Below are 22,660 nucleotides of genomic sequence, written 5' to 3'. Positions count from 1 at the left end.
GTTAAATTTTTCCTCGATTTCCTCATTAGATGGGATGCTAAATGAGACTGCCTGAGGTTTGTCACATTCGGAATTGAGTTCAAGGGAAGTGCTGGCTAAAATTGCATATATCCGGTGTAGAGCCCTCAGGAGACTCTGAGCCTCAGCTACACCTCAAACTCCCTTTCGGTTGGTTTTCTGTTATGCTTGACCATACTTGTGAATTATGAATCTGAAGCTAACTGTAGGAGTACTTCACTTCAGAGCATGTTGGGAAGCACATCTGATTAGCACTTTTATTATTTCTTGTATTTAGAAGTGTGCTTTAATGTGTATATTTGAAAGATTGAGTCTTTTTGGCCTCTGTAGATAGGCGCTCATTAAAGATGCATATGAGCTAAGGTTTGCAGGATTTGTCCCCCTTATGACATTTGAAGAAACACTGTAAAAATCTAATTAAAGCATAAAAGTAGAGGAGATAAATATATCTACTTAAATGAATTTACTGTGTTTTTTCTGCATCCATTCAAAATATAGCTGATGTTCTTTGAAAGAGATTAGTAAAAAAAAAAGAGCTGCAACTTTGCAAATACCAAAAGGTCTAAGAAGAAGCAGCATTAGTGCATAAATTTATCAGTCTGGTGGTTGCACTTCTGGAAGAGAGTTGAATGCATGGTAACAATGATCTCTGAAATAAGGAACAGAGCTGACAAATTCTGCTTGCAAAACACAGTAGTATGTCTCAGGAGAAGGCATGTGGTTGTGAATTCACGAAGAGGATAACCTGAAACCTCAAATAAATTTTGCCTGTCAGTGACTTCAGCGCATTTTGTACAATGCTTATTTATCTTTCCTCATTGCCACAAGCTACCTTTATTTACAGTGTCCAGTTATAAATGATATATGTAAGCTGACAGATAGTGCTCTGCATAGAAAGATCTTTGCTTTTCAAAAATCAGCATCTACCAGTCTGTGTTAGTTTTATCACTGGTGGATCTACTTGACTGATGTTTGTGGGCCATAATTTCATATATATAAATTTATTTCAGTAATCTGATAGAAAATGCTTTGTCTGCTTAGTTGCATAAGAATTTTCTGTTTGCTGTTCTTTCATTAATTCTCTATGGTGTTATTTAGCATGAATAGATTCTGCACGTTTTGCTTTGTTTAGGATGAATAGAGATTCTGATTGCATCAAGATCATCACAGTAGGCAGATGCTTCCACTGACATGTTTTGTACTTCAAGTGCTAGTGATTACATTCTGGACAATGTGTAGGAGATCTTTAGTTATTACTGTGTTTAGAGCTTAATTTTACAAGGAAATGATTTCTCTGATAGCCAATTTGCAGATTTTGTTATTTGAAACAGCTAGCTGAGTTCTTTAGCATAAAGCAGAATTTAAATACAACTTAGAGCTTAAAACAGCTTCTTTTATAAAGCTTGATTTTTGTGGCTTGGTTGTTTCAGGGCATTTTATACAGATCAGGTGATGTTTTTGTATGTTCACGATTTGTGTGACCTCACTTGTTTTGTGGGCCATTTTATGAAAAGTATGCAGCTATGTTTAAATGGTAGTGTTGTATGAAGATAACTCAAGTTAGCTCTCCAAAAGCAAACTCAAATCCCATGTTAATTCTGCTCTGTGCTAATAAGGTGTCTGCCCTGCACCTGCTACCCAGCCACGTTAATATAACTCATTAGCTAATTAAGCATATCTGCTATTCACACTCTGTTAAAACATAGATCTTGCAGTGTGGACAAGAAGGTTCTCCAGCGGTTAGCTCTCTACTTTTGCATGGTGTGTACCTAGGCCTGGCATTTAGTGCAGATTTCATTGCTGGTGAAGGTGCAGTGTGCACATACGCTGCACGTGTAGTGGTCCTAGAACCATAACAGATAGCAGCAAATCAAGCCCCGTATCTTCTCTCTATGCCACATCGGTAGACAATGCAGCTATCTCCTATAGTAATTATGCCACCATAATTACTTACGGTCCTTTCCATATCCCCAGCTTCAGTGCCACATAGTTCATCTGATTCCTGCGGTCCCCACATTTATCCATCAGCATCCTCCCACTGCCGAGGAGTAGTCCGGAGTCATCTGCTGGTTGATTGAGCGCTTGGCTGCTGCCAGATGAAATGAGCAACAGCTGAAGTTTCTCCAGTTTTCTCTTAGAGGGACATGTAGAAGCTTGACTTCCAAAGAACCCTAATATTTCTGTTCTTCGGAAGATTTATTCCTGCATGTCCTAAATACTGCATTTTCTTTCTTCAAAATCAAGGTTACCTGGCCTGGAAATTTTGTTTTATTCTCATTTTTTAATCATTTCTGTGTTGCACAGATGAATTTTTTTGTACTGCCGTGCTTAGTGCTTGTTCCTGCAGGTGGCTCACAGTTGAGGATACATTTTTGTAGAATTTTAGTTTACATGTTGCATGCAAGAATGTTTGAAGTCTTTGACATTACCAGCAATTTTCTTCATATGTGTATTCCAAGTTCTCCAAAGACATACAGATGAAAATCAAGTTATTTGATTATTTTTTTCCGTCTCCAGGATTGTGGGAGGATCCTTTTTCCTTCTTAGTGGTTGTACAAAGCCAGGTAGAGAACTAGCTCTTTGTATAAACGGGACACTCGGACAGGATGAGTCTGGAGCGCTTGGTCAATCTACAGAAAGGCAATTACTAATATCTGATTAAAAAATGAAATAAGTAACCTGTATGCACATGCCAAAGAAAATGAAATATTCATGGTTGATAGGGAAATACTACAGCCTCCATTTATTTTATTTCTGAAGCAAGTATTACTTAAAAATCATGTGTAACTTCTTTTTTATTCTGTTATGAAAACTGAGCCAACATAATGAGAAGGAACGCTTAGAGTCTCATGAGAAAATTTGAGCGTTGTTCATACAGACTTCCATTTCCTGTGTTGCTAAAACATCTGCGGTTAAAATTGAGAGTTTTCTGCAGAACTGTGAATTCTTGCCCAAAATACTAATTTTAGCTAACTTTGCACATCAAGATTAGTCCAGAACATTTCAGTGAATTGTTAAGAGATCTTAAATGACAGGTGAGCTTTGATGTGAAAAAAGACCTAGAACTAATTACTTGTAACCTAGAAATTGTAGCTGGTGGTGCTGATCAGATAATCTGTAAGTATTATTTCAGTGCAGACTTTTAAAATGATGAAGGTATCTAAATAAATCAGATTTTTAGTTATACGTAGAGGGAAAAAAATAGAAAGATGTTTTAGTAAGAATATTGTGTTTCAGGTTACTGTAAAAAACTGGCAATGCGTCAAGAGAACCGTAAGAGCTTTATAACATAAATTTTAGGATCTGTGTTCTTTGATAAACAAAACTGCTATTAAAATTTGGATATAGTGCATATTTACATTATAGTCACACTACATAATTCATGCTAATGAGTATTTTGCTACTCCCATGTTCTTAACGCTGGAGAATTATTTCAGTCAATTGTGTTTATAAAATGTATGCGCAGGTTCCGAAGTGAATGATCAGTGAGTGACATTTCCTTTGTGAATGTGGTTAGCGTTTGGTGAACTGGTTTTCTGGCTTTATGGGGAATCACCACAACTAAATCTCCAAGCCCCCTGACCTTATTTGTTCTTTATTTAAAAATGGCTTAAGTTTCACATCGGAAACTGAGCAGACAGTAGGTAAATATGAACTAGCAAGCTTCCATTTCTGTCAGTTTTCAGAGCATGAGTGTTTTTCTGACTCTGTGAGCCAGAAGCCCATGTAAGGGAGGAAAAATGCGTATTATATGCTTGTATTACCTGGTAAGAGTGTGTGACTTCAATGGATCAGGCCAATAGCCAACAGCTGATAGTCTTAAACATAAGGGGTGTATGTCGGGTTTTGATTCCTCAGAAGTTTTTAGAGGCACCTGCCTAGCCAGGTTGTTAAACCAAGGACGGTAGGCTGTTTAAAAAGCAGTTTACCTCAAAAATGTCCTGAGAAAATTGGCTGTTGAAAGGGGCAAGCCTCAGTGATCTGCATGATTTCTAAAGTTTCTCCTGTATTGTACCTTTCTAACATGCTAGAAGCAATCAGTAATCTGTGATGTGCCTTAAGAGATGGACATGTGAGATGAGGAGTACAGGATTTAAGAAATGATGATGTTCATTAAGTACCTAAGAGAGTTAAGAATTCTTAAGAAATTAAGTATATATTTCTTTGAGTGCATGCTTCTATGGAATGAGCAAATATTGTGTAAAGTGATTTGTTTGATTAATTGTGTTGTTTTCTGCTTTGTCTGTGAGCAGACAAATATTTGCACAGCATTTGAAGTTAAATCTACCAAATGGTTATATCTGTCACTTACACTGTAGTTTACTTTTCAGTAATTGAAATTTGATGTAAGTTGTTTAATGGTGATCACATAGTAAGTCTTATGATATTCTTTTTCCTGGACAGGAAAAGAGTAATTCCCACAATCAGATTTTTTCTGTAAAAATTGAAGGAAGTAAATGTAATAAGAGAGTATTTAAGTATGTGGTTTAAAAACTCTTCTCTAACAAGCATTCATGATGCTAAAAGTTTATCACACAATTGTTCATGGAATTCAGGTATAGAGAGAAGCTAGGAGGGCCAATAATACATTTATATTAAAATCTGACTAAATATTTTTAGAAAAGGTTTGTTTTGTATACTCGGCTTTAGTGTCAGCTATGTACTTCAACTTTGCTCCTAAGAGTAGGATGGAATCTAGCAGTGCTTTAAATTTCAATTAATTGAGAATTGTCTATGAAGATTTCTATGTGTAGGATAGATTATTCATCATATATATTTTTATAAGAATCAAAATAAAACCCTTTTGAAAGGTTCTGTGGTAGAATTTTTTTTTTTTTTCCATAAGGGATCTGAATGAGGCAGTAATGTTTTGTTTTTTTGTTTTTCTGAATGGAGAAACAGGACCTATCCATTATAAGAGATGTACCTCGGAACTGCTTTCATTTTCATGTCCTTTATGAAGTTAAGTCCCAATGGGAACACAATCCAAACTGTGCTAATCACAGGAAAAAACAGTCCAAATGGAGCAGCTTCCCTTTACAAGTGTTGCTGTTGCCCTCTGCTGACCCAAGTGGCCTGATGTAGCCTGGATCCTCGTGTAAATGGCATAGAATATGCTCAGCACAGCACATAGCTCTAGAAACTGCTGCAGATCAAGTCCAACCACTAAGTTGCTCATTAATGCTGATTATGGAGTGCATGTGTTGTTTTTCCCACACCATTTGCATAGGAAGAGCATAGTTGGGTATTCAAAACCTACAGCAAAATACTGAATCTGAAAATCCTGGAAATCCAGCTTGCTTTCTCCTTGTGTTTTATCCATGAGTGGCATAAAGTTCACACTTTTTGCAAGTCAGGATACTTTTCAATTCTGAAAATTACCCAGAAGTTTCTCGGGTATGTTTAGTTGCTCTCTGAAAAGGCAAATATTTGTCTAGAAAATGCAAGAGAGGTTTTTCAGCAGTGAAGAAAAGCCAGATTTGTACATCTTAAATATTGCTTCCTTAGTTCAGTGGTGTGAAAGGGATATTGTTATCAGAATATTCAGAATAAAGGTCTTGGCTATGAAATTGCTTGACTGAGCTGCTGGCAATGTGGAGGTTATTGGCTTCATAACAACCACAAATTAAAGTTGATTTTATTATATTCAAAGTAATCATAGTTGAAGTAAGAGGCCTATATAACAACTATCCAGGAAATACTGAGAAATGGACTCCAGAAAAGCTGCAATCTCAACAGAAAATCCAAAATCACATCTTACAGGTAATGGTAATGAGCAGCTGTGTGAGCGAAGAAAAACTTTACAGTAGAAAGCTGCCAACCAGGACTGAGCACAGTCCACAGTTGAAGCTGCACGATTATTTTGTCAGGGATAATTTGTGGTAAACCTGAGGCATAACATCAGGAATCACAGAAACATGGAATCATGTAGGACTTCCAGAAGGTCATATGATCCAAACCCCTGCTGAAAGTATTTTCAGTTAAATCAAGTTGCTGGGGGTCTTGTCTAGTCAGGTTTTGAGCATCTCCAAGGATGGACATCCTACAACTCTCTGGACAGCCTGCTCCAGTGTTTGACCACCCTTTTGTTTAAAAAAAAAAAAAAAAATCTTTTATTGGGTCCTGTGTTCCAGTTTATAGCTGTTGGCTCTCATCCTGCTACGGTGAATCTCTGAGAAAAGACTGCCTCTGACATGTGTACATCTTATCATGAGGTAGTTACAGACAGCAGTAAAATCTTTGCTGAACCTTCTCGTCTTAAGGCTAAACAAATCCAGCTTTCTCAGCTTCTCCTTGTACATCGTTTGGTCTGTGATCATCTTAGTAGCCCTCCACTGGACTCGATCGAGTACATCAATGTCTTTCATGCAGTGGGGAGGCCAGCACTCCAGATGGGGTCTCGCAAGCGCAGAATAGAGGAGAAGGATCACTTCACTGGACCTGCCAGCAACGCTCTTGCTAACACAGCCCAAGACACGTGGTTGCCTTTGTTTGCTGCAAGGGCACATTGCTGGCACATGGTCAGCCTGTTCTCCATGAGGACGCCCAGGTTTTTTTCTGCATAGCTGCTTTCTAGCTGGTCAGCCCCACCATATTGGCGCATGGGATTATTCCCCTACAGGTGCAAGACTTTGTATTTGCCTTTACTGAACTCCCTGAGATTCCTGTTGGCCCATTTCTCCAGTGCGTCGAGGTCCCTCTGAATAGTTGCCCTGCCCTCCTTTGTATTGGCTGCTGCCAGCAAGTAGGTATTGTCCACAAGCATGCTGTGAGTGCATGTTACTCATCGTTTAGGTTATTAGTGAAGACATTAAATAGTATTGTCCCAATGTTGATCTCTGAGGGATGCTACTAGTAATTGACGGCCAATTGAATTTTATGCTGATAATCATCACCTTTTGAGCGTGCCTCGCTGTCCACTTATCTTCCATTTCTCACCAGTTTGGCTCATGACTGAGCACTTGCATAGTTTTAGGTACAAGTGAACTTTCTTTGTATGGCACTTTGATATACAGTTAGGATATGGCAGCATTTTACATTAAGGCAATCAGTTGCTGTGTTTATCGGTTTGCTTGTAGAGAGCCAAAGGAGTCAGTGTGTGAGCTATATTGTATGAATGAATGCATCTGTTGGTTCATCACCAAGCAATATTTATCCTCATGTTATTAAAGCTATAGCTTGGATAAACAAACAACAAGCATGCCAAATATTTACTCTCATTTTTCACTTTACTAGCTCAGTATTATGCCTCTCCTCTCTTCCTTTTTAAGTCACATAATTCCTACTGTTCCAGAGGACATTGTACCCTAGACAAGTAAGTCAAAATTATCAGCAGAATAAATTAATAATTAAAAAAGTGAATAACATGTTTGTTGAGTTGCACTATATACTGTCATATTTCTCTTCTGGAGATATTCAGACAGAGAAGTTGCTTTTCTGAGTCTTCCAGGTAAGAAAGCCTTATAGGCTAATTGGAAGAGAAATAAATTGTTCTAGAAAGCAGTGGGTTATTTTTGTATTATGATGATAGAAAAGCCATATAATTTATCGAAAGAAAAATGAAAATAGCTCATATATATTTGAATTTCAATTAACATAAATTAAAGCTTTGAAAAGTGATATCACTACCTTATAAAGTACATTAACTGGAAAAGAGTATCACTTTGCTCATTTCATGAGGCAAGTGAATCCATCTGAGAGAGCATTAACAAAAAATTTGAGAGCCAAATCAACCTGTACAGAATCTTGATCTTGATCCGCTGGACAGATCCTCTAGAACAATTTAGAGCAGCTTCAAGATGGTGTGAAATTCCTGCTGTTACACCACGTCTTGGAAGGCCACAATGCCTTCCAAGCAAGTGTAGAAACCTATTCAATTCAAGCAGATTTGACAACTTCTTTACGGAGAATGGTGTCTGATCCTGAACATTCCTGACTCCTCAACCAAATTTTAGGTGGTTTGAGATCGGTAGATAGGTTAAAATACGAATCATAAATTCATAGTATTCCCATTCCGCATCCCTTTTAGTCTTAATATCCTATCAAAATTCATTTAGTGCTCAGGGAAATTTTCCATTGAGCCAGTTCATCTAATTTACAGGAATAAAGTTTACAACTATTCAGTATGTAATAAGGACATTTCCAGTTTTCACCTCTAGTCTAAATAAATGTCAGTAATGTATTTTCTGTCACCTTCATGATGCTGAATTTTATCCTCTGATGAGTCTGTTGATTTCAGATAGTATTACTTGTAATTGTTAGTTGGCTCATGTCTGTACAAGGCTATTTCTATGAAGCAGTGGTTAAATTCTCACTGAGAAGCATTTCTGACTTCATGATCTGGCAATTTTTGTTTTTAATATTATTCCTTTCCTTACATAATTTTTTGAAACATCTCAAATCTACAGATACTAATTAAATTGTGATTTCAGATGTGTGTTTTACTTGAGATTTTAACATTTTAGAAAGTTTCAAGTTGATACCAGTAAAACTTTTTTTTTTCTTAACAGATGGCTAACACTTAGGATATGATTATAAAGCACAGTGTAGTGTCATGCGGATATATTTGAACTAGCCTGAGTATTTCAAAGTCTCTATTTAGTTCACCTCATCATATGGCTTTAACACTTCCAGTTCCTGAAGTGACTTGGTTATATTGACGTGACATATCGTTATGACCTCACTCTTTTTCCTTATGGAATGCATTAGTCAGAGCAAAAGTGTCAAAACACATTTCACATTTATTTTAACAAGCAGTAAACTCCAAAGTGCATCTCACCCCATCATTGTAATTTTATGTATGAAATAAAACAACCAGCAATATGAAATTGTCAGCTGACATCATCTGTAAGCGTGAAAAGCTTCTAAAGAATACAAGGCAGGGGCCTTATTTTGAAATTTATGAAGATGGCTTTTATATGCATATCAAAGAATTAACTATGCATTTTGGTTCATTCAACTACTAATCAATTTCCCTGTTACATCCGTGTTAGTAATTTCTTTTTTACGTGATTGATTCTACTTTTTATGTTGTTCTGCTGGACAGTTCTTGTTTCCCTTGACAATCCTCTAAATTTTAGTAACTTACTTTCTGTTTTAGATATGTTCACATTTCACTTAGTGTTATACACTGTTAAATAACTGATGTTCTTAAAACATGTCCGTATGCTGGACATACAGATTTGGAAGAGGAAAATTCCAAATGTCCTTATTCCTTTCCGTTGAGCCATGAAACATTTCCGATGTTAGGAAGTGAGCACAGAGCTCTACAAAGAGTTTCTTAAGGTTTAAAAATATTCATGCTGCAGTGACTCGGAGTTATGTTATCCTACGTTAAAGAATGTGTTAAAACAGATATTTAAAAGTGTAAGAAATGGAAGATTCTGGAGTTACTGTAGTTCCCCTCCTACTCTTGTATTAACTGATCCTCACTTACAAAGTAGTGTCTTGCACTTTAGAGAAGGTGTGTTCCGTAAGCATACTGTATGCATCTTGCTGACAAGACAAGAGTTATTTTGTAGACAGCATGATAAGCCATTATGCATATTAGCTGGGGCAGCAATTATTTTGACTGATTTTTCCAAAAAATATTTCACTTTCTAATGATTAACCTACCAGGTTATACAAATGCTGAAGGGAGGTCACAGATGTTATGGGTACTTTTTTGGTCAGAATTGTGTAATGCATTTATGTACCCGTTATGTTCGTTTTCCTTTAGCATGAATACCAAGTAATATTTGTTTGCAAACAGTTTTTTGCAGCAGCCAAAGCCTTATGAGGTGACAATGGTAAAATATTGAGGATTTATTACATTTTTCGGTAGAAACCATACATTTTTTCACACTGCAAAATCAACTGATGGAATTTTAAAAAATAAACTATGAATATAACACACACAGACTTCTCAGTTCAAAAGAAATGGTACTCATTTGACTGCATGTGATAGTAAGTTGCTGAAGATGTCTATTTTTTGGCTCTGGAGAAGATAATACTTTTTTAAATGGTGGTGTGAAGTAATCTTCAGAGATCATTTCTGAGTTACATGATGAACGGCAAAAATGACTGAAAACTGAAACCTTGCATTAAGTAATTTTGATTTTGAATAAGGCATACATGTAAGATGCAATTTCACTTTGAATTCATTCAGGAATCAGTATACGTTCATAGTTCTTATTTATCGGCTTTGTATATGAAGTATTGTTCCACTCATACAAAAGTGTATCAAACACATCATGGTTCTGTAACTTAGGCATGCCTACATTTTTTAGTAGCAGCATTCCCTCAGTAGGATTAATGATGTGCTCTCCTGGTTACTTCAAAATTCGGTTCTTTAGTTTGTCTAGAAAATAGGCAAACTCTGTTCTTTTCTCCCCAGAACATTACCAGCTGTACGTCCCTGAATCTGCTCAAGTTGGATCGGCAGTTGGCAAAATCAAGGCAAATGATGCAGACACTGGCTCAAATGCAGACATGAAGTACACCATCATAAACGGTGATGGCTCTGGTGTGTTCTCCATATCTACTGACAAAGACACAAGGGAAGGAATTCTTTCTCTTAAGAAGGTAAGCAAAAGGCTTTGGAAGTGTCTCTGTGTAAGTAATTAAAATGTCAAGAAGAAGAATGCCAAAGAAGAATGCCAAATAGGCAGATGAAAATATTGTTTTAACATGTAAACCTAGTGGACCATGAACTTCAGCAGTGGTAAAGTTCTCCACAGTGCTTCCCTGAGATACTTTAAACCTTTGTAGGAAGTGCACTGAGAGAAGAAATTCAAGAAAGAAACAATTATTTAAAACTTAAGTGCTTTTTGAATGGCCGTATTTAATATTTAACTACCATTCAAGTACAGTGAATGAAACTGAAGTTTATTGGATTGTTTACTGAAAGGTTTTCTTCTTTTTCTGAATGATGGTTTTGCTCATGAAACTTCTTAGAAAGAAGTGAAATTCAGCTGGAAGTAGTACTGTTGGCTCCAAATTGCCTGAATCTTGACCTAGAAAGTTCATCTGTGGCAATGAATGTACAATTCAGTTTCCGTAGACTTTAATTCCTTGACTTACCTGTCAACTGGCATCTAAGGGGTCAAGTATCGTATACTGTGTAATACACATATCCACTTGCTTATAAAGGCACAAAACATAACTCATGTATAAGCTATGACGTTATTATCATTTATATGAAGTCTACTTATCTCAGTCTATTTAAACTATTAATTATAAAGCCTTCTTGCCATTTAGTCATTCTTAATTGAATTCCATACACAAATTAATTCTACAGATAATTTCATCTCCATATTAAGTCCTATGAACTGAGTTCATAATAAATGTTTCCTGAAGTATCTGTCAGCTTATGCTAATGTTCTCTGGTGAGATCTAAATTTAGTTTTATATCAAGAGAACTGAGTTATCATATTTTAAGAAATTATTTTTTCAAAACCTCTCTGACAAGGGAAAATCTTTTCCTGATTTCAGTTTTCACTTGGACTAACAGCCATCCATGAGCAATTCTCACGTGGTTTTTTGTTATTGAATCTTGTAGGCATCAATTAGATCTTGCAGTCTAAAAAATGAAATTGAAAATGAATTTACATTTGTATTTTGATAATATATATTCTGAGTCTGACTGAAGGTAAGAGAAATGAAAACGAGAAGCTCTGAAAGAGAAAATATGGCAAAAGGTAATCCAGAGAAAAACATTATAAAGAAAATGCATTTTATGTCTGAACAATGTCAAGATATATATGTAAATTTTTATTTTACATTTAATATAAGATTTTGTCACTGAGTTTATGTCACTTTTCGTAATAATTTTAAAAAGTTTCCTGTCTCTCCCTATATTATACTCTTTAATTCAGGGATTTTTTAATAACGTTTGGGTAATATCCACCTATTTCGCTGACATGGAAGTAAACTCTGCCATTATTTATACCAATGAAATTACCTTATGTTCGTCTCGATGTAATTAATGCTATGATCTGTTATTTCTTATTCAAAATGAGCATTTTTCTATATAAAAGTTCACCATTGCTTATTAAACACAACATATATGCATATTAAGAATACAAAGAGGAAAGGAAGAGTTTGTAGTATAATTAATACCTCACATGTAAAAACAGGTTTTGTAGTGTTTTTGTCAAACAAAATAGCTTGAGAGAAATTTTCACTATAGTTTAGGATATGGCAACAGCGTTTGTCACCGACTGTTATGCCTACATGTGACAGAGATATGAGACAAGAAGGGGTGTGCCTTGCTCAATGTTATATGTCAGCACCTCAAATTCAGCACCTCAAAAACAGCTGTCAATCACGGCGTCTCATACCGCCGTTCTTCCCTCAGAGAATATCCCCTTGTAGAGTACTGTACAAAAGGTGACTCAAGATTATCTTTTATCTTTTATTCTCCTCTGCTCTGATCTGGAGTACGGTTTAACACATATTTTACTTACTCTATACTGTAAGTATTTTTAATTTAGATTCGCTTTGAAATTTCATGACTTTAATTGCCTAGCTATAATATGTAATATAAACTAATCACACTGTCCATTTTGTTTCATAAATCAGGTGCAGTGGCTTCCATAACAGTAGGACAGAAGGATTTCTCTCTTCTAATATTTCTTTTGAAGAATATACTCTAGACACATCAGATAAGCGAGGTCTAAATGTATTTACTGTGTCTGAAGCCGAGAAATGCTTCTCAAACTTTCATGAAACTTTACTTGTTTGAAGTTGTGACAGAAAAATTTAATTTCTTAGAAGTTCCATGCTAGGCTGATCAACATAATTGCAAAGTCTTCAAATGTCAGAAGCAATCTTTTCTAGCCTCATTTTGGGCTGACATCAAACTTCCTACACTTTCACTTTATCTCTTCTTCATGAGCCCCATGGAGCCACTCTTCAGTCTCAGAGATCCTTTTACACAGTGTAGGTTGTAAACTCTCATGGAAAGTTTCGATTTTGCCTTATGTGAGTACTTGTTTGAGTAGGAGATTAGAGCAAAAAAAAAGCAAAACAGAATAGTACATTAAAGGCCATTACTTCTCTGAATCCTTCAGAGAGTGAGTGGTCAGCGTGTTCCCCCTTGCTGTGACTTTTGGAGAGGTAGTATTAGTAATGTTACTAACCTCAACTCAGCAAGTATCAACTAGGCTTCCCAGAAAAATTGTCTGAACAGCCCTTATCGCTTCCATTTTGTATAATGAGCCTGGAAATGTTCAGGGAATAGGTATTTACTTCTCATGAAACTCTGCTACTCCTTTTTGGAGCCTAATATAAGAAAGGCAAACCGCAATACGTTGACTAACACTTTTGCCAGTTAGCCCTGTGACTGGTTGCTTGAGCTACATTTAATATTTTCAGGCTTGCACGAAAATCAGAATCACTGATGCATACATAGAGGAGATGCGTGCATGTCCTTACAAGCTTTACAATTCCATCCTTACAGTTTGCGTGTTTGTTTCTTTTGGAGTGAGCAAGGGGTAAGAAAGGACGCAGCCACCTGTCTTTTCAGTTATTTGGAGGTCCATGAGTCCTATGGTGAATCTGCTGGAACAGTGAAATAGTTCCTTTGGAAATTTTTGAATTATCATTTTTAGATGAAAAATTTGCTAAAATTATAGCAGAATGATCAGATACCTTAGGTATTTTCAACTGAATTTTTTACTTGATATATTAAGCCCAAAAAGAATCACGGAACGGTTGAGGTCGGAAGGGACCTCTGGAGATCATCTAATCCAACCTCCCTGCTCAAAGGCTGTGGAATATCTCCAAGGATAGAGACTCTGCAGGCTCTCTGGGCAACCTGTTCCAGTGCTCGGTCACCCTCACAGTATAGAAGTTTCTCCTTATATTCAGGCAGAACTTCCTGTGTTTTGGTTTGTGTCCGTTGCCTCTCATCCTGTCACTGGGCACCACTCAGAAAGAGTCTGGCCCCATCCTCTTTATAGCCTCCTTCAGATATTTAAAAGCATTGATAAGATCCCCCCCGCCCTCAGTCCTCTCTTCTCCAGGCTAAACAGGCCCAGCTCTCTCAGCCTTTCCTCCTATGAGAGATGCTCCAGTCCCCTAGTCATCTTATTAGCCCTCCGCTGGACTCGCTGCAGTAGTGCCATGTCTCTCTTGTACTGGGGAGCCCAGAACTGGGCACAGCACTCCAGGTGTGGCCTCCCCAGGGCTGAGCAGACCCGGGAGGATCACCTCCCTCCACCTGCTGGCAACACTCTGCCTCATGCAGACCAGGGGGCTGTTGGCCTTCTTTGCTGCGAGGGCACGCTGCTGGCTCATGGTCACCCTGTCGTCCACCAGGACCCCCACGTCCCCCAGCTTCTGCTCCTGCAGAGCTGCTTTCCAGCAGGTCGGCCCCGAGCCTGTACTGGTGCAGGGAGTTACTCCTCACCAGGTACAGGACTTGGCATTTCCCTTTGTTGAACTTCATGAGGTTGCCCTCTAAAGTAATCTAAAGAAAAGTACTACCACCAAGAAACAGCTCAGATTACCTGAAAGAATGGTTGCATCTATAAACAAAGTTTTTTGCATAGCATTTGTAAGGTTTAGGATGAATGTCGATTTTAACACATACACAGTGTTTAAGCAGAAGCTTAACAAAACACGGTTCTGTAAATTCGAATTGCAACCAGACTGCTGTTTGGAATATTTTATCAAACGTGAAAGGAAGAGCGATATGACAACGTGACTTGTGAGTTACTAAAAATGTAGAATATTATAGAGCTTATTTTGCTTCTAAGTTCCCTTAGTTCTCCTCAGGAGTTAGTTAAAAAAATACTAATTGAGGGTCCAGGTGGTATCTCTCCAAACTACCTGAGTATTGGATTGTAGTGTTTTTCACCCCTGTGAATCACTATGCGGGAGAGTGAGCTGCTGTTCTTTTACATCCTAATACCTGATTCTTGAATTCAGAGAAATTCTGGGAAGAAAGAGAAAGAACGCTAAGAGAAAAACTTCTTTAGGTCTAGTTGTAAAACCTTAGGAATCCTTGAAATCGCAGTTATTTCTGATTATTTAAAGGGATTATTCTCATATTTCTGAACCAAAAAAAAAAAAAAGCGTTGATGTTTTCTAATTGAATAGCTACACCAGAGAAAGAAAACAAGACTTTACCCTCTGTATCATGCTTCCTGTGTATTCTGAAAGAAATTAATTTTCCCTTATAACTTCATCTAAACATTGTCAGTACACCCTTAAGTTCTTTTTTTCAAAAATGCTTGATAGTTACAAACTGCCATCCTGTTATAAGCTTGTTTAATATATGTGCCTCAGGGCACTGCAAATTAGCAGTTTCAAATTTGGCCCATTCCCAGCAGAAATTCTACATAAATTTGTGAATGACGTCTGAATTAGGATTACAGAAGTATATTTACTAAAAATACAGCTCTTTATTATTTTATTTAATTTAAATAGTATACTTAGATCTGTTTTTCATAGTAATAGATTTATCACGCTGTGATAAATTTCTCTGCCTTTAAAATTTTTGTTTATGTATTCAAAAAAAGGAAGACAGAAAAAGAAAGGGAAAAAGTCTCATCCAGTTAGAGTTAAGAGAGTGGATTAGTTGTCCTTCAGTACACAGAGGAGAAAACAGAGAAACCTGTATCGTGTATAAATCCTGACCAGCTACATTTTTTATACCTTATCAATCAAATTTACTGTAGATTTTAATTGCAAAATACACCTTGACATTGACAAATCACACATTGAGTTTCCCGTATATCTTGCCTAAGTACTACTTTTCTGCTGTTCGAGATGAGAGGAAATGCTTGTTTAGCCTTGGTCTGAGGCTTGAATACTTGTACTGAGTTCTGTTCAATCAGGCTGTTAGGGCCACACAGCACAATATTGATTTTAATGGCGTTCAATCATAGTATAATGTCTACCTTTAGGGATTTCAGTGGCAGATCATAACCTAAGTTTTTTGTGATGTGGATGAATGCATGGTGTAGGAGTGGGAAGAGAGGAGTATACATGCATAAAGTCATTTATTTCATAAATATGTTTAATAGCATCTTGAGATTACGTCATAATAATTTCTGTTCTGATATAGCTTTTCCATGTGCATTTTTTTTTTTTTATTTTAGTGTGATGCCTGCTTTCTGAGATTGTAGGAAATTTAGTGGTAGTATGTATCTATATAATAAAGTACCTACTTTCCTCAGTAAAATAATAAGTGTTAACCTACCTATTCTTCTTTATAAATTGACTGAAGCCTGAAATTTGAAACCCAGTAAGTGTTGAGATGTCTTTTGTGCGTCTATGAAAGGACTGCCTTTGCTCAACGTAGAAACACATTTAAAAAATAACAGTGGAAAACTTTGAAATCCATTTTATGATTGTGTGTAACGGCATATTTTCATGAAGCATATAAATGACCACTCTGCATGTTTTATCTTGCCTAACTTTGTGTAAGTGTAGACAGATAGAGACAGACGTTCCAAAAATTACCAAAGGAATTTTGTTTAATGCTTCCATCTTTAAACGGCTTTGCTCCTATGTGCCTTGTTGTTTGGTAGCTCTGACAGATTCTTCTCTCCTTGCTTGGCCTTACGCTCATCATTGCAATCAGTCCTTACAATCGCTGCAGTGCTCTTCCACACAGAGAGACTGGCTCTAGCGCTACATGGAAAATGCACGCAATCTGAGACCAGACAAGGGTTCTTAAGAAACTCTTAGTTCTTGATTTAAACTTCTGTTGTTTTGTGCACAACCTAAAAAGAGCTAGGTCCCCAGGCCGTGAGTTACAGTAAATAGAGTCTGTGCAGCACAGTAAATAATAGAGTTTATGCCATTGATTGCGAGTTTCAAGGTGTATAAAACTGGAAGCTGCAATGAAGCCAAGTTACCTAAAAGTTTCTTAGGATGGCTATTGCACCTGACCTGAACTGGTGTTTATTAAAGTCATTTCAGTAATTACAAGCCTAATAGAAAATAGATGGAAAAAATAATCTGTCCTCACAGCAAAGTCATGATTCTCTCTTTATGAAAAGTAGTCAATTATTTTAGTGAGACCACAGAAAAGGACCCCCAAAAATTATGGTTCTGCAAACATAACTTTCAGTAAACACATTGCTTAGCTCTGTATCTGCTCATGGAACTTCGTTACCTGCATACTTTTAAATTAAACATCCCTTTAGTCTCCTCTAGTACTTTGTTATCTGACACTAGAAGAGTTGAGAGTTGTGTGTGTCATGTCTCATGATGCCTATTTATCTTTTATCTTATATAACACGATGTAATATCATGGTCACGTTGGGTTAAAATGAGTATATCAAGTCAGCAAAACTGGTACATAGTAATCTGATATAGTTAGGTTGGTCTGTGGTCTTATGTTCTGTGATTTCATGCTGGTTTCTGACAATAATAGGAGCTTGTGGAAAGTACTGTATTGCAGAATTTAAGACCATTGGCCAACGTGTGCCCTTGATTTTAACAGTAGTTTCAATGGCAGTATCAGAAGCATCACTGAAACAGAATAGTGGCTCTGTGCCATAATGCTTGTGAATAAGGGAACACGAGTAAATCTGCGTAAGCAACTTTCATTTTTTCTCTTTTGGTTTGAACTGCAAAGTTTTGTGGTTAGTGAGCCTGTAACTTTCTAGAGGAGGGAAGGGAGTTAGACAAGAAGGAAGGTAAAATTGTTGCATGTGTAAATAGCAGGTAGAAACAGAGCTCCTAAGAGAGGAAGCATCCATGCAGAGTGATGTATGTGTCAGGCCCCAGCATCTTCCTTCCTCGTAGAAAGGTAGGATTCCTAGTAGGAATCTATTGGGTCACATAAGGTAAGGCTACAGTGGCACTGGCACTAGGTCTGGGCCTTCTGCTGTTTTTTCTTTGAACATTAGGGCACAGAAGAGGGCACATCCTTAGCTGCAGACTCTCCCAGTTTAGGAGTGCAAAATCCAGGTGCAGTGAAGCAGAGCACAGTGAGACAGGCCAAAGAGTTGTCTTTCTCATTGTTGAAGAATTTCAGGAAAATGGTATAGACACTAGGGATGCTCCATGTGTTTGACCCAGTTTAGAAAAGTGCGCCAGGACATGTTTAGGCTACCCTTGCTTGTTTAAGTTCCTGTGTCTTATGAAAACTGCAAAGAGTTTTTTTTTTTTTCATCTGGTGATTTGAGAGATGGTGCCCGAAAAATGTTTAGCGTCCCAACACTCTCTGTTAAATATGTTAATTAAATGTATCGAGTTAATTTAATTTGGGATACATTAGTCTCTAACTGTTCTAATATTGAACAATATTACTTATTCAATATTAGAATGTTATTTGTTCAATTCATTGAACAATAAAATTTGAAAGGTGGTAAAATTCTGAGACATTAAATGGTGTCAGAAAAAGAAACTGCTACTCTGTCTCAACTTCGAGTTTTAAAAATAAACTAATACCTTTCCAGAATTCTGTTGGAGAGACATCCTGAATCATCTTGCTTCCTGTCCTTTGTATCCTTCTACTTACAGCTGTACAGCAGTGGCTGGTGGGATATCACAGAATATTGTCCCTTTCCAGTAACACTGACAAAATTTAGTTAACTACTAAGATAAATCGAAAAGATGTTTGTAGCTACCAGGTTAAACTGAAGCGCAGAATGATAATAATAAATCTCTTTTCTGCCAACAGCCACTCAACTATGAAAAAAAGAAATCCTATACCCTTAATATAGAAGGAGCAAATACTCATCTTGATTTCCGCTTTTCACACTTGGGACCATTTAAAGATGTAACAATGCTGAAGATCATTGTTGGCGACGTGGATGAACCTCCGCTCTTCACTATGCCTTCTTATGTCATGGAAGTTTATGAAAATGCAAAGATTGGGACTACTGTTGGCACCGTAACAGCACAAGATCCTGACACAGCCAGCAGTTTAGTGAGGTATAGTAAGTCCAAATTATACTGGATTGAATTCCCCGTGCTAAAGGGTTAATGAGGTCTGGGTTGTATGAAGTGACATCTTTTATGTTAGCGTTTGCAAGGAAAACCTAGGTTGGGATAGTGTTATTATTTGTGTGTATCAGTCAGATTTAATAATGTAATCTTCAATTTTTTGTTGATTTGCACTGCATTTGGTCTGAGCAAAGGTCCGTGTGCATTTCACGCTATAACAGCACCTCTCCAAGCAGCCCGTTGAACAAGGGCAGTATATGTTCTCACATCATGTAAAACGGTGTGCTTCACTGGCCTGCTGCCGATCAGTGTCCTATCTCTAGTTGTAAATCTGTTTAGGATTGTAATGCTGTCTTTTCCCTGTCATCCGCACAGGTGTTTTGCTAGCCCTCTGCAAGCTTCCCAGCACAGGCGCTGTAGTTGTGGCAGCTGCTTGTGCAAGACAGGAACTGGTCTAGGTACTAGTTTCCTCATAGGCATGCACTATACTGCTTGCAAGATTACGTTTGTTTGAGGAAGTCATTGTTTTGTGATATGCTTTGATTTTAGTAGGGTAAGGAAAGAATATCCTGGATATATTACTACATTCTCCTGTTGATGGTGTTAGGGACATGACATGCTGTCTCCGATTGCCAGGTGTAGGACAAAAACAAGTGCTCTTTGTCTTAGAAGCAAGCACTTACAGCATCCGATGCATCGTTTGAAAACTAAACAAATATGAAAGATATTAGGAAGAAAAGATTCTAGATAGTCTGTGTAACGAAATTCATTCTTAAAGATCATAGTCTAATTAAAAAAATAAAATAATTAAGAATTCTGTGTTGCTGCCCTGGACAAAATACCTCTTACCATAACAGAACTGGCTTGGAAGTGACTTGTCATAATCTGAACTAAGGAAGTGATACCAAACTGGAAATACCCCCACAGGAAGCACTGATGCCAAAAGAGTATGAGTATGGATGTTAATCTGACTTCCTCTAAATTTCAGAGCATGTGACTTTAATCTTGAATGATCTGGAGCTGGAGTTTGAATTCATTCCTGATTTAGAAGAAAGTTCTACATGTTTTCCTAGGTCCAATGACATATTTTTCCTGGCTTCATCTGTAGGAAGAGTTGCTTTTTAAACTGACATACAACGTGAGAATTTTGTGGAGCAATAAACAAGTATTTGTCTCGAAGGTGGTACTGGGTTTAAAATCTTTCAGGAAAAAAGTTTTTCATGAATACATATTCCTTTTCCATTCCTTTTTATGACATAATGGTAAAGGCTTTGTGCAAGCCACGTTAAAATATATTTGGGAAAACAATCTATCTTAAACCAATGGGGCATTTTTTTAGCCTCCTAACTGAGTAGAAGTCTAGTGGGTATGTGCGATAGACAGGGTAAAATGAAACAATTTTTGTAGAACAATGGGAACATATTTTTTATGGTTCTCTTGTGTGAATAGTCTAAGATTCAAAATGTTTACTGTCGGACAATCAATATATACAATTTCTTAATGGCAGTTTATCACCCTTTAAAAGTGGCCACGGTTATTTATGTCTGAACCGTAACATAAATTAGAGAAGTTCATTAAGATAACTGCCAAGTGCCTGTCGTTGCAATACTATAATTCTGAAACAGCAGCTAACAGCATCAGAAAGCAGTTACGGTAGCCTAGGAATAGGAAGGCTAAGCGCAGTTTAACTGGTTGACCTATAGTTCAATCATCTGTGGCCATGAAAGAGTTTTGTGTAGAGAAGGGTAAGAGAATAATGGTGGAAGGAGAGCAGTAGCAGTTTGTACAAAGACTGGGAAGGCCAGAAATAGTAGGATTTCTGAATGAAACAAGCAATAATTTGGAGATACTGAAACTGGAAAGAAAAATAGTTCCAGATCTTTTTCTCTGGGTGTTCTTTTTTTTTCTTTTCGGACAGGAATTTTTAACAAATGATTGAGGACAGAACATTGACACATACATATTTTTTTAAAGAACAGAGGACAAGACTTGCCTTTATCTTTCTCTATCCTTTTTTTGCCCCAATAACTTGTATTTTCATACCTTTTCGTTCCATCTCTCTCTTTTTTCAGTCAGGAAAAAATAAATGTAAAATGCTAGTAAAATGTACTGAACTGTGAATCTCCAAAAGGAGCCAGCCTTAGCTCATAGAGGGCAGTAAGGGCTGCAAGGGCAGTAGCAGCTCAAATATCTTTAACATACCATTATATTGTCTCTGAGTCCATGCTTTAGGCTGGACTTTATCCTGCTCTGTGAGACTGACAGTAAATATCACTTGTGAGCGTGCGGGCTTTTTACAAAGATACTGATCCTCTAAGGCCTTGACTAGCAAATTATTTGTATAGGAATCTGAAGAGCCAACTGTTTCTGCTGAACAGAAACAGTTCCCACACACACAGCAGTGCCCAGAGGTTCTGTTCAAGTCTCCTTCAAGACAAGAAAGATTCTTGTAAGAAAACGGAAACTTTAACCCCTCTTTCCTCGTTGTGCTGATGCTGAGTCAGTGCTGAAGTGTTTTATATTTTCAAGATTTGGTTGCGCCTTTGGGAAGCTGCAGGTGAGAAGTGGCAAGCATCCTCAGAAGCAAGCTAAGATTGAGCTGTGCCCGGCGAGCCACTCTGAGCTGCTCTGCCATGGGAAGCAGCAGCTTTGCCCAAGCTCTGCTCATAGCAACAAGCATAGGAAAAACTCAGTGGAAGTTGTTATATTCAGAAACAAGTGTACAGTGCACTTTTATGTTCCTCTGTAGTGCTTTGCAAGAATCCTCTTAACTGATTAAAACCATGATGAATCTAAAAGCTAGTCTGAGGATAATAAGATCACTTCTTTCCTTCACTCCCACACAATTCTAATTTTGTTCAAAATGATAGCAGTAGTAATAATAATAATAAGAATAGAAAAATTCAGTATGTCTTTATTAGGAAACACAGATTACATAATCTCCATGGAAGACAGCCTCAGATATGACTTGCACAGCTGATCTGTGTGGGATTATAGTTAGTCAGGCAAATGGCTCAGATACAGTTTCAAATGCTGTGAGTCTACAGGACTGGCAGCGAGTTGTTAACAGTTTTTCTTAATCCAGTTGTGTGTCCTTTCCACTTTATAAGGACCCTCGTTAACCGTATGTGAGATTGATAAAGCATTAGAGACACACAGTTTCAACTGTTTCACTTCTTTATTGTCCAGCTGGTTAAGAGATACAGTGCTGTGATTTATTCACTGCCCAATTAAATAACACTTTATTTTGGTGGCAGGAACAATTCTTATAACCAGAATAATGGTCAGAGGAATAGTTACAGTAATTAACAGTGCTGAAGGGAAATCTTTTTTAAAATTAATTCTTGGCGCTAAAACCCGAAAAACCTCCCCTACCTCTACTGTTATCAGTTGTGAGGAGACTGAGGGCTTTCTTTCTCCTTACTACTCAACTGCAGTTCTGCAGTTCCAGCACTGTAATTTCAGCTCTTTCCTGGACTGAGAATCCTTCAGAGAGCGCTGGCTTGATGCCAGTATTTGTACTACTGTTTTGCTTGCTCAAGCCCGGCAAAAAAATTACATTTGTAATAATAAATGTAGCAATTATTGGTTTGCTTTATTCAGACATTGTCTGGTTGGCACTTGGGGTTGTTTTAAAGGTTTTTTTTTAAGTTTGCATTTTTTTTCACATAGGCAGGGGGACTTTAAAAATGCGTTATTTTCATGAAAAGAAAAAATAATCATAGAAAAAAGGAAAAGACAGAAAAATGAA

The 22,660-nt window shown here is 37.3% G+C and overlaps 1 protein-coding gene across 19 annotated transcripts in view; it reads left to right on the top strand.

The window, feature by feature from the left end:
* The window catches only part of CDH18 (cadherin 18), a 562,593-nt gene that overhangs the window by 490,802 nt on the left and 49,131 nt on the right, over positions 1–22,660 (top strand). For all 19 annotated transcript variants that reach the window (XM_068931463.1, XM_068931461.1, XM_068931473.1 and 16 more), the window contains 2 exons: positions 10,394–10,581; positions 18,644–18,897. In XM_068931463.1, coding sequence (XP_068787564.1) covers positions 10,394–10,581; positions 18,644–18,897 — 442 coding nt within the window. The remainder of the gene's footprint in view (positions 1–10,393; positions 10,582–18,643; positions 18,898–22,660) is intronic.

The sequence above is a fragment of the Struthio camelus genome, chromosome 2 (genome assembly GCF_040807025.1).
Source record: "Struthio camelus isolate bStrCam1 chromosome 2, bStrCam1.hap1, whole genome shotgun sequence".
Lineage (NCBI taxonomy): Eukaryota > Metazoa > Chordata > Aves > Struthioniformes > Struthionidae > Struthio > Struthio camelus.
Note: the sequence above shows the minus strand (reverse complement) of the source record. Positions and strands in the feature narration are given on the sequence as shown.